The 12,937-nt window shown below is 45.3% G+C and overlaps 1 protein-coding gene across 12 annotated transcripts in view; it reads right to left on the bottom strand.

The window, feature by feature from the left end:
• Positions 1-12,937, bottom strand: part of DMD (dystrophin) — a 2,510,493-nt gene that overhangs the window by 492,238 nt on the left and 2,005,318 nt on the right. For all 12 annotated transcript variants that reach the window (XM_033949686.1, XM_033949693.1, XM_033949692.1 and 9 more), the window contains one exon: positions 8,351-8,468. In XM_033949686.1, the coding sequence (XP_033805577.1) occupies positions 8,351-8,468 (118 nt within the window). The remainder of the gene's footprint in view (positions 1-8,350; positions 8,469-12,937) is intronic.

Raw genomic sequence — 12,937 nt, 5'->3', positions numbered from 1 at the left:
CCATTTGGCCTTTATCTGCCATCATGTTTCTATAACCATAAAGCTCTATGACCTCATAATGCAAGTGTAAAGAGCCGTGATGGGGCATAATCAAAAAATATGTCTAAGTCTGTTTTGGCCCTAGGGCGTTAGTTGCCCAAAATCGGCAGCATCTAAAGTCCATTCTCAAAAAATACATCCAAAATATTTTTTTTCCAAAAATCGTCTACTTATATTTCCAGCCGTTTGATCATCCAGATCTCCAAGTCATCTATCTTTATACCGCATTCTCGTCCCAAAAATTGTCCAAGTTCAAAACATCTAGAACAAGCCCTTTTGGACTTGGGAGGGGTCAGCAAAGTGATGGAGTTGCCACCCAGGCATGGCAACAGAGTAGTGGGGCACCTTACAGGGCACTGTTGTGAACTTCACGAAAAATGTGGCACATAAACATCTCACCACAACTCCCTTTTAGGTCATGGTGAGCTCCCCCAAACACCCCCAAAACCTACTATACCCACCTGTCTACCACCCCAATAGCCCTTATGGCTGCAGGTGCCACCTATATGGCAGTAGAATAGGGTTGGGGGGGGGGGGCTCACATTTTTCACCATGAATGCAGTGGTTAGAGTGGCTTAGGGGCCTGGATCCTCCTCTCTATGGTTCACTAGCCCACCCCCCAAACTTCTTAAGCCACCTCTGTGCAGATGTACTAGGCTTTCCTATGCCAGGTGCTGATGTTCTAGAGGCAGGTATGTACGTTTTTATTCCAATTTGTATGGCGGTGTGGGTGGTCAGTGGTGTGGGGGTCTGTACTTTGTGTCTACAGTTCTTATCTGGTCACTTCGGATACCTTCTGGGCACTTAAACCCATTTTTAGATCGTCTAAGTAACAACGTATAAGTTCCATCCAGGAAATCTCGTCAAACCTTTGATTTTCACTGCAGGACAACTAAGTTTGGTCGGCCCACATGCCGCCCTTACCCACCCCTCCAAAAATGCCCCTTTTGTTCCTGCAGATTCATTTCAGGCATGTTAATTCTTAGGTATATAAGTGCCATAGGCACGAGACAGACGCCTTAAACACAGGCCTATAAAATGCCGTCAAAATTGGCTCCAACCACTAGCAAAAAGCTGGAAATGTCAAGAGAAGCCAACAGATCCACCGCGGCCATGGAGCATGTTCTGGGGTGAACCCAGGGGCGTAGTAAAGGCGGGCGTTCCGCCTCTGGCATTCCTCTTACTCTCCACCCCCGCCTCTTCCCAATCCTCCCCTCGCCAAGCGCATGCCCCGCTCTCCTTCCCCCATACTTCTAGCTGTTCACTGCTACTACCAACAACTTCAACGTGTCGCCTCTCCCGCTGATGTCATTTCTGGGCGCCGTTCACAGGAAGTGATGACAGAAGGAGAGCCGACAGGGTCACGAGGAGCACATTGACGTACTTGTTGCTCGTGGCGGTGAACAACTAGAGGGGCGGGGGAAGGGAAAGGGGCGGGGAGAGCAGGGGAGGGGAGGGGCCTCTCGCCCTCACTACCAGCTGACTCTGTTTTCAGTCATTAATATTCATGAGATATTTGTGAAACCAATTGATTTACCTAATTGGCTATATATGGTATTCCAGGACGAGAAAGAAACTATTTAAAAACCTTTATCACAAAAGGCCTAGGCCACACCAGGCCCTGTTAGCGCTGGAGGGGGGGATGTGCCCTATACCCAGAGTATCTTGGTATGGGAGTGGGGGAGGGGGGCCAAATGTCTAAAGAGGGGCAAGATCGAGGGGCTTCTCTTCCGCCCCCGTAGGACTGCAGCGGTAACTAGTGTTGCAGGGTCCTGAGAGCGACAGAATTTGAATTTCACCACAGTGCCACGTATCACGATGTACACGAAAGGTCCAGGAAAAATCTGGAACGTTTCACAGTCTTCGTGCCAGCTAAGAGAGTTAAGAACCATAATACTGCAATTTCCCCTCCAGCGTGACAAATCACAAATGAAAAGATATTTAAATATTATATTGTGTTAACAACAAGCAGGTTTTATAGTCTCCAGTTAATCTCTTCCTTGTAGCAGATAGGTTTTGTTGTCCTTTTTTATCTTGTAGATTAAATCACTGCTCTAAGTGTTCAATCATAAATGAGCTCCTGGGAGCGGGTCTAGCGGTTCAGGGCGCGCTGCACATCGCCAAGAAGAAGAGACAGACGGATTTGGAACGAAAAAGTTTGCCGGGGATCCCAATTAGCAGCCAGATCCCTTACAGGCATTATTCTAAGCTGCAATTCACCGTGCGAATTCACCGTTGGAGCAGAGCAGGTCGACTTACTGGGCGCATTTGTTTGACTTGACGTTTGCAGAATGAGAAAAAAAAACCTAAAGCAAATTGGTCTCCGCTGTTTCAGAAGTGACAACATTTGCACTTGACGAACAGGTCCAAGCAGTGGTATCGTAAGGATGCGAGGTGCCCCTCCCCTGCCCCCCCCCCAACGCAGGCGTGCCCCCATTCGCTTTCTCTGTACCCTTTTAGCTTCTCCGATGTGAGACGCGTGCGCACATCGGTGTCGGCTCGCCCTTTGACGCATGTCCCGAAAGTGATGTCAGAGAGAGCGCCGATGTTGACGCGTGCCAGGGAAGTAAAAAAGATATGGTGAGTGGCAAGGAGAGAAGTGGGAAGGGGGCAGAGAGGAGGAGGGGTGCCGGGGGAGACTGCTCCCCTCGCCTCCCCCCTTAATATGCCACTGGGTCCAAGATCTGGTGAAGTTGATGGAAAATGCAGAAGCCTAGCTGTTAGTTCAGTGGATTGAGACCCTGAAGCTCCTTGGCGCTGTGGGCAAATGACCCTCCATGGTCCTCGAAGGAGACTGCCCCAGTTGGGTTGGTTGGGCTGAGAACTTTTCAGCGGCTCCTCGTAATGAAGGTAAAGGTGGCCTATCAAATCCCATTACGCAAGCCCTAACCATCAAGTGCTGAATGCGAGCGAGGCTTCACTTTCGTGAAGAACCTGTAGACAACATTATGGCATCGTTTGGATGTGTTAATGCCTAGAGGCAAGATACTGGGAAGAATGTTTTCAACCAATCTCTAATCAACTCGGAGGCACTGGAATAACTTCGGAGTCCAGTCAAGCGGACTTTGCCTTTGGAGAAAAATGCAACGAGCACACATAGTTCTCAATTGCCCGACCTAGAGGGGGGCGAAACATGGCCAGGTCGGCCAGTGTCTGTTCAAATACAATAATTTATTGATCTATTTTGATGCTGGTCTGCTGATTTTGTTTTTGGTCTGGACCTTACAGATTTTGCAGTAAGAGGAGTGCAGGGAGGGGGCAGTCCACTCCGGGTGCGGTCTTTGTAAAGGGGGCAGGCACTTGTCTTTCTCTCCGCCCCCCCTTCCCTTGTACCTCTTTAATTTTTCCACCATGAGCAGCATTACAAACTTGCTGCCCCTGGGGCCCCACGCCAAGGAAGTAGCATCAGAAGGATAGCTGACATGATGCGGGCAGCAAGTTCGTGCTATTGCTCTTGCCTGGAAAACTAAAAAGGTACAGGGGAAACATAGAAACATGATGGCAGATAAAGGCCAAATGGCCCATCCAGTCTGCCCATCCGCAGCATCCACTATCTCTTCCTCTCCCTATTGGCTAAGGCTCTTAACATTTTCATCTCCTCTTCCTATCGGTTAAGGCTCTTTACATCTGCATTGTGATGTCATAGAACTTTATGATTATAGAAACATAGAAACATGATGGCAGATAAAGGCCAAATGGCCCATCCAGTCTGCCCATCCGCAGCATCCACTATCTCTTCCTCTCCCTATTGGCTAAGGCTCTTAACATTTTCATCTCCTCTTCCTATCGGTTTAAGGCTCTTTACATCTGCATTGTGATGTCATAGAACTTTATGATTATAGAAACATAATGGCAAATAAAGGCCAAATGGCCCATCCAGTCTGCCCATCCGCAGCATCCACTATCTCTTCCTCTCCCTATTGGCTAAGGCTCTTAACATTTTCATCTCCTCTTCCTATCGGTTTAAGGCTCTTTACATCTGCATTGTGATGTCATAGAACTTTATGATTATAGAAACATAGAAACATGATGGCAGATAAAGGCCAAATGGCCCATCCAGTCTGCCCATCCGCAGCATCCACTATCTCTTCCTCTCCCTATTGGCTAAGGCTCTTAACATTTTCATCTCCTCTTCCTATTGGTTAAAGCTCTTTACACCTGCATTGTGATGTCATAGAACTTTATGATTATAGAAACATAGAAACATGATGGCAGATAAAGGCCAAATGGCCCATCCAGTCTGCCCATCTACAACATCCACTATCTCCTCCTCTCTCTAAGAGATGCCTATCCCAGGCCCTCTTGAATTCAGACACAGTCTGTCTCCACCACCTTTTCCGGGAGACTGTTCCACCCTTTCTTTTAAAAAATATTTCCTCAGATTACTCCTGAGCCTGTCACCTCTTCACTTCATCCTCTGCCCTCTCGTTCCAGAGCTTCCTTTCAAATGAAGGACTCAACTTATGCACATTTAGATCACACAGCTATTTAAACGTCTCTATCGTATCTCCCGCCTTTCCTTCAAAGTATACAGATTGAGATCTTTAAGTCTGTCCCCATACGCCTTATGACGAGGACCACGCACCATTTTAGTAGCCTTCCTCTGGACCGACTCCATCCTTTTTATATCTTTTTGAAGGTGCGGCCTCCAGAATTGTACACAATATTCTAAATGAGGTCTCACCAGAGTCTTATACAGGGGCATCAATACCTCCTTTTTCCTACTGGCCATACCTCTCCCTATGCAACCTAGCATCCTTCTAGCTTTCGCCGTCACCTTTTCAACCTGTTTGGCCACCTTAAGATCATCACATACAATCACACCCAAGGGAAGGGGGGGAGGGGTGCGCGCATGAGAGGGGGGGGCAGGAAAGAGCGTGGAGCGGAGAAGAGGGCAGGTAGAGGTGCCCCTGCCTCGATTGCCACTTACTTTCGCTACACCACTGTTTGCCTCTGTGTTTTTATGATAAACTTCTAAGTTACCAAAAGCACAGTATAGCTGTAAAATTGTGATCCTTGTTTTCTTTGAATTTGGTTAATGACTATTGACTAATGAACAATAGTAAAGAATTGAACGGACCTGCTGGCAAGCGATGAGCCATGAGCGACTGACATCACTTACAAAGAACGCAGGACGATGGAAATGGAAACGTCTACATCTTCACAGCCATGCAGAATGCCGCTATACCCAGAACTCTTGCATAGAAACAGTGGCGTTGTGAGGGGGGGGGGGGCACAGGCACCCCGCCTCTTCCCACTCCTCCCCTCGCCATGTGTGCCCCCCCTTCCCTTCCCTTCCCCGTACCTCTAATTGGTTACCAATGGAATTTAGGATTAAATTTAAGATCTTGATGTTGGCACATAGAGCATTATTTCAGCAACAGCCTTCCGATCTCTGGAAAGTGGTGTTATTTTATGCCCCAACAGGGTAGTCGTTCCTCATATCTCGAAGGCACATCTTGCGTCAACTAGAGATTGCGCGTTCTTTTATTTAGTTCCACGGTTATGGAATAATTTGCCCATAGATTTGAGAAAAGAAGAATCATATATAAACTTTAAAAGACATCGAAAAGTGCATTTTTTTCCATTGGCTTTCTCAAATTGCATTATTGAGTTTGGGACTGTAACCTGTAATTTGTATTAATATATGATTAATTTTTGATATGGATAAACATTTTTTTAAAATTGAATGTATTTATTATGGTTTCTTAAGATTTGACTGCTTTTATTAGAATCATTATGATGGAGATATTGACTGCTTAGCATTTCTAGAAGAAAAAAAATTATTTTTCCTTTTCCTTTTACTCTTTTCTATCCTACTAGTGTTTAAGCCCGTTATGTTAACGGGTGCTAGAATAGATCTGTAGAATTTCTTTCTTTTTGTCTCTCTCCCTGCCCCCTCTATCTTTCTTTCTTTCTGTCTCTCTCCCTGCCCCCGTTTTTCTTTCTTTCTCTCTCTCCCTGCCCCGTCTTTCTTTCTTTCTTTCTGTCTCTCTCCCTGCCCCCGTCTTTCTTTGTTTCTCTCTCTCTCCCTTCTCCGTCTTTCTTTCTTTCTGTTTCTCTGCCCCCTGTCTGTCTGTAAGTCTTCCTTTCTTTCTTCAGTTGCATCGATGTAAACAGGCTGTTCGTGGCCAGCCCCGATAGGGATTTCCTCTACTGCATCCGAAGTGATGCGGCAGAGGAAAGGCCCTGCCAGGACTTACCGCGAACAGCCTGTTTACAGCGCTGCCACTGCTGCTTTGGGTAAGGAATGGGGGATTGGCAGGTCAGGACTGCTGCAATTGCCGAGACACTTCCCTGCTCAGCAGTTCCTGCTGCCACTCTCCTTGCCTGGTGGTTCCTCCCTGCTCAGCGATTCTATTCTACTGTGCTCATGCGCCGCTACTACCATGTCTCTGCCTACTCATGGAGCTACGGATCACAGAGGCAGGGATCACGGAGGTAGGAGTGCGCAGGTGCGCTTAGGGTTTTATTGTTATTGATTTTTAAATGGAGTTCCTTTCCTGATGAATATATATCCTTTTTTAGGCTGTTATGCAGTATAGAAAGTTTTTAATAAACATAAGCATAATTATTCACCATCACGAGCAAGAACGTCAACCAGTGCTCCTGGTGACTGCGTCGTCTCTCCCACCGACGCATAGGAAGTGACATCAGAGGGAGAGCTGATGGGGTCGCAAGGAGCACGTTGATGTTCTTGTCGCTCGCGGCACAGGGGAAAGAGCAAGGGGGCAAAGATGAAGGGCAGCACTGCCCCGGGCGCCTCTCACCCTTGATACGCCACTGCATGGAAATGGTCATCGTTCTCAGGGGCTCCATTCGGTTGCTCCAAGGCCATGTTCCTTGTTCCTGCAAAACGGGCTTTCCAAAATGCAGAGACTGAAAACTCCGTCCCATCGAATCTCGGCAAGTGAAAAGGTTTTTATTTTATGGAAACGAAGAATTGTAAAAAAATATTTTGACATGGTGTCCTTTAGGATACTAGTTCAATCCACCATCCTATCCACCTTAGATTAGTGTAATATCACATGTCTAGGGTCAACCAAGAAAACACTACAATGACTTCACCTGGTTCAAAATGCTGTTGTATGTTTGATCTTTGGACCGAAAAAGTTTGACCCTATAAGCAACTTCATTGGCTCCCTTTTGAAGCTAGAGTCATTTTTAAATTCAGCTGCTTTTGCTATAAAGCCCTCTTTGGATTACTACCATCATACTTATCCTCCCAATTAAATCCTTTCACATCAAAGAAACTCGGGCATGTTTATGTACCCTACTCCGAAAGCCTGCCGCTATAAAGGTTTTTTAGACAAAACCGTAGCCTTTCAAGTGGGGAGAATGAACTCTTGGATGCGTTCTCTGATTGCCCACTCCCAATCTTACTATGAGTTTAGAAAATCACTGAAAACCTACCTGTTTGGTAAATTTATGCAATGATTTTGCTTTGTATCACTCTACATTGTATCATGTTGTATTGTATTGTATTGTATAGCATTGAATTCTACTGATTCCTACTGTCTCTTGCAGCTTCGCTGATATGCCTCAGTTCTCTTGCTGTGAACTGCTCGGATCTTCTGGTTGGGCGGTATAGAAGAAATAAAATTATTATTCTTTTTAGATCCTTAGAACTGAGCTCAGGTAAAAAGGAGCTTTATTTTGCAGGGTCTTGGGAACTATTCTGCGTGCTCGACTTTAAGAAAAAATGGGACATCCACGTGGGATCCCTACGAGGGTCGAGTTAAGGAACTAGGTCATTAGCACTCAGACTTAATGGAGTGGGTCAGTAGAGTGGGCAGACTTGATGGGCTATAGCCCTTTTCTGCCGTCATCTTTCTATGTTTCTATGACTTTAACCTTTATCTGATAGATGAAGAGCACAGAAAATTGGAGAAATATGCTGCGATTTTGACCCAAAAGTTTAGCAATGCATTGTTGAGAGCTTCAACCCTACTACAGGTAAACCCAGTAATAAAGAATAACAATAATCTATCGTTGCCAATACAAGACCACACAACATGGATGTAACATGTACAAGTGAACACAGCTTAGGCTTAATCCACGAAGCAATATGCTTTTACCCAGGGAATGGGTGTGCAATCTTTGCCTCTCAGAGATTGTGGACAGGAGTTGGGAGGGGGGAGGAATGGGTTTATTACATTACATTACATTAGTGATTTCTATTCTGCCATTACCTTGCGGTTCAAGGCGGATTACATCTAAACTAAAACAAAATTATCACATGTGGAACCATGTAATGGCGGCTCAGAAGTCCCTTCCCTCTGCTCCCAGAGACTGCGGACACCTCACTTACTGTGATCCGTGATGGCTGCTCGGGTCTCTTGATTGCTGGTTTTATTTTTCAGGTTCTGTGCTGCCGTTTTCAATTCCTCCAGTTGGGGGCGCCTGTTCTCCAGATCCTGTATTGTTCCCTGGTTGCAGAGCAAAAAAACACAAACAAAAAAAAAGCATATTTTAAAGGCCAGAACTTGCCTGTACATGATCTGATACCCAGAGCAGTAATGAACCTCGGTCCCAATCCATTTCAGGTTCAACTCTGTAAGTATTTAGTTCATATTTACTTGCGGAATCAAATTTAATCACAGAAACAGAAATATAAAAACAGTTCCAGTCCTTGAACTCCTTATCCCAGTAGGGAAAGTGCCCGTAGCAGTGTAAAGTATGATATCGATGCCCTTTGATATATCATTAATAATAATTGATTTTCTTGTCTACAGCCCCACCAACAGTTTTCGGCGGTTCACAACAGGGAAAAACTGAGACAAATTCAGTTAAAAAATACAGTATCAGAAAAAAAACCCACACAATTAGCTATAGCATTAATTAAATACAGCATTGGTTTAAAAAAAGGAGCATATTAAAAACATAAGTTATTAAAAATTAAATTTGGATTTGGATCAGCTTTCATGATTACCAAATTGATGAGTTTTTAAAGATTTCCTAAAGATAAGATAAGAGTTGGCTTGAGTAATCAATGGTCTCGACCAGGAATTCATCTTCCCCGCTTGGTATTCCAATGTCCTGTCCAGAAAAGTCTTATAGCGACAGGCTCTTGGGGTAGGGAACTTCTAGTGCATTCTGTTTTATTAGTCAATTTTAAGTCAGTCAGATACCAGATATAAGGGTACTAAACCAAAAAGAGCCTTATAACAGATACACCCAAACTTAAAAAACACTCTAGCCTCAAAAGTGCAATCTTCCACTTCAGGTTATTGAGGCCAGCAGCGTGCCTGATTTTAAGGACAAATGGGATAGACAACGTGGGATCTATTCACAGAGAAAGGTAGGGGAGGGTCATTGGGGTGGGCAGATTAGATGGGCCATGGCCCTTATCTGCCGTCTATTTCTATGTTTCTATGATCGTATTTCTTAAGCCCAAAGATCAAACGAACTGCAGCATTCTGAACTAAACTAATTAGAAGTCTTCGTATTCAGTTTTTTATATCATAAAACACATATGACCAATTATCGTAGGAAAACGGCAACCCAGCTGGGCTGCAGCAATATGGTGGAACCAAAAAGCAAAAGGAGACTGCGGAACTGATGTTCGTGAGGCTGGGATTTATTGAGTTAATGCATAGATAAAGACGTATACAGTACTCCCCCAAAATTCACGGGGGTTATGTTCCAGGAACCCCCGCGAATCTTGAAAAACCGTGAATATGGTTTTTCATGGGGGAGGCTGGAGAGGGCAGCGGGAGAGGCAGGAGAGAGCAGCCGGAGCACCGACGAGCGAAGGGAATCACTCGCGGTATGCTCCGACCGCCTTTTTCTGTACTACAGTCGGGCCTCACCAATCAGGAGCTGCGTGTCAAACAGGGGACATTACAAAAGATTTCTGAAGATTTGGGAGCCATTGACAAAATTTTGCAAAGAGTGATTGATGATTTTGCCCTTTGGTCATACACGTCCAGGGCGGGTTGGAATGTATTTTTCAATTCTCAATTAGAGTGTAGTTTTGGGATATAATTATGGGGGGGGGTGTGTGATATATCCATTTGTTATAGATTACAATTTTAATTGTATTTAAGTGCTTTTAGAGTGTAATATGATTGCATTAGTTCAACCTGAAAACTGTGAATAAAGCCAATGTCTCTCAAAACTGAGTCCCTTTTCATACATGTAAGTACAGAATAATGCAACATGTAAGGAAGCCAAGTGCACATAGGATCACTTTCATTTGAAAGGAAGCTCTGGAATGAGAGGGCATAGGATGGAGTTAAGAGGTGATAAGCTCAGGAGTAATCTAAGGACCAACTTTTTACAGAAAGAGTGGTAGATGCATGGAACAGTCTCCCGGAAGAGGTAACATAGTAACATAGTAGATGACGGCAGAAAAAGACCCGAATGGTCCATCTAGTCTACCCAACCTGATTCAATTTAAATTTTTTAATTTTTTCTTCTTAGCTATTTCTGGGCAAGAATCCAAAGCTCTACCCGGTACTGTGCTTGGGTTCCAACTGCCGAAATCTCTGTCAAGATTCACTCCAGCCCATCTACACCCTCCCAGCCATTGAAGCCCTCCCCAGACCATCCTCTTCCAAACAACCATATACAGACAAAGACCGTGCAAGTCTGCCCAGTACTGGCCTTAGTTCAATATTTAATATTATTTTCTGATTCTAGATCCTCTGTGTTCATCCCACGCTTCTTTGAACTCAGTCACAGTTTTACTCTCCACCACCTCTCTCGGGAGCGCATTCCAGGCATCCACTACCCTCTCCGTAAAGTAGAATTTCCTAACATTGCCCCTGAATCTACCACCCCTCAACCTCAAATTATGTCCTCTGGTTTTACCATTTTCCTTTCTCTGGAAGAGATTTTGTTCTACGTTAATACCCTTTAAGTATTTGAACGTCTGAATCATATCTCCCCTGTCTCTCCTTTCCTCTAGGGTGCACATATTCAGGGCTTCCAGTCTCTCCTCATACATATCATTTTCGTCACCCTCCTCTGGACCGCCTCAAGTCTTCTTACGTCCTTCGCCAGATACGGTCTCCAGGTGGTGGAGACAGAGACTGTCTGATTTCAAGAAAGCCTGGGATAGTCATGTGGGATTAGAGAGAGGAAGAGATACTGGTTACTGCGGATGGGCTGACTGGATGGGCCATTTGGCCTTTATCTGCCATAATATTTCTATGTTTCAATAACCATAAAGTTCTAGGACCTCACAATGCAGGTGTAAAGAGCCTTAGCCAATAGGAAGAGGAGATGCAAATGTTAAGAGCCTTAGCCAATAGGGAGAGGAGGAGATAGTGGATGCTGCGGATGGGCAGACTGGATGGGCTATTTGGCCTTTATCTGCCATCATATTTCAATAACCATAAAGTTCTATGACCTCACAATGCAGGTGTAAAGAGCCTTAGCCAATAGGAAGAGGAGATGCAAATGTTAAGAGCCTTAGCCAATAGGGGGAGGAGGAGATAGTGGATGCTGCGGATGGGCCATTTGGCCTTTATCTGCCATCATGTTTCTGTCTTAGTTATGCTGTTGAATTTGGTGTGTTGTCATTTTGATTTTTTGCTATTTAAACACACGCTCATAAGTCAGTCTCGGGTATACGTCGAAGGTAGTTTTAGGACAAAAAATGCCAGAAATGCTGCGACGCATATAGAAGCTGAGGCTGGGTCCAACATTGCTCCCCCCCTACTTCCCTCCAGCATCTGCCCTGCCTTTCCCAACCTCTCCTTCCGTAGGCCACAGCTTCACAGATTTCAATAGGGCTCAGAACAGACGTAAAGCCAGAAGGAAACAGCTAAATCAACAGATTTCTCGATGTGAGGATTATATGTTTATCCCTCACTGATAAATTCTTCAATTCAGTTTGATTCACCACTCTCACTCTAAACTTTGACAAGTTCACTAAAGCAAAGCGTTCGAGAAAAATATTTTCACAAATCACTCACTTTTCTTAGCCAAGGAGAATGTTTTATTCAAGAACTACTTTTTTAGCCCATTACATTAACGGGTGCTAGAATAGATGTGTAGACAGGCATTTCTTTCTTTCTTTCTTTCTTTTTCTTTCTTTCTGTATGTCTGTCTTTCTTTCTCTCTCTCTCCCTGGCCCCCCATCTGACTGTCTTTCTTTCTTGCTGTCTCTCTCCCATTGTCTGTCTTTCTTTCTGTTTCTCCCTGTCCAGCAGTAGCCCTTCTCCCTTCCTTTTGCCTCCCCCTGTCCAGCAGCACCCCTTCCCTGCTCCTCCTGTCTAGCAGTATCCCTTCTCCCTTCACCTCCCCCCTGTCCAGCAGCACCCCTTCCCTGCTCCCCCTGTCCAGCAGTAGCCCTTCTCCCTTCCTTTTTCCTCCCCCCTGTCCAGGAGCACCCCTTCCCTGCTCCCCCTGTCCAGCAGTAGCCCTTCTCCCTTCCTTTTACCTCCCTCCTGTCCAGTAGTACCCCTTTTCCCTTCCCTGCTAATCACTTATGTATGTAGTGGCCCTGCTCAAGAGTTCAGCAATTCTGAATGCAGGTATGAAGGGAAATCGCTGACTCTGGAAAAGGTGGAGGAACTCACTGTACGTGTTTGCTTCCTTGGTGGGCAGCTTCGAGGCTTTTGCTAGGCTGACCCGCCTCGCATTATCGAAGTGGGCCGGCTTAGCAAATGCCCCGCGGCTGGCATCCTGGCAACATAGGAGAAAGTCAGCCGGCGTCAGAGATCGGGGTAGGAAATCAGCAGAAGCAGGCACTGCGCATGCGCGGGCACAGCACCACGGATCACGGATCAGTGATCACGGCCGCATGGAGATTGAAGTGCGCATGCGAACTTAGGGTTTTATTATAGTGGATAAGTACTTCTCAGTGCCCCCACACACTCCTCTTTTTCTTTTATCCCCCAAAAAAGGCAATCAGAATTTCACTCGCCATCACCATCACGGTTAAAAT

Source organism: Geotrypetes seraphini, chromosome 6 (assembly GCF_902459505.1).
Source record: "Geotrypetes seraphini chromosome 6, aGeoSer1.1, whole genome shotgun sequence".
Classification (NCBI taxonomy): domain Eukaryota; kingdom Metazoa; phylum Chordata; class Amphibia; order Gymnophiona; family Dermophiidae; genus Geotrypetes; species Geotrypetes seraphini.
Note: the sequence above shows the minus strand (reverse complement) of the source record. Positions and strands in the feature narration are given on the sequence as shown.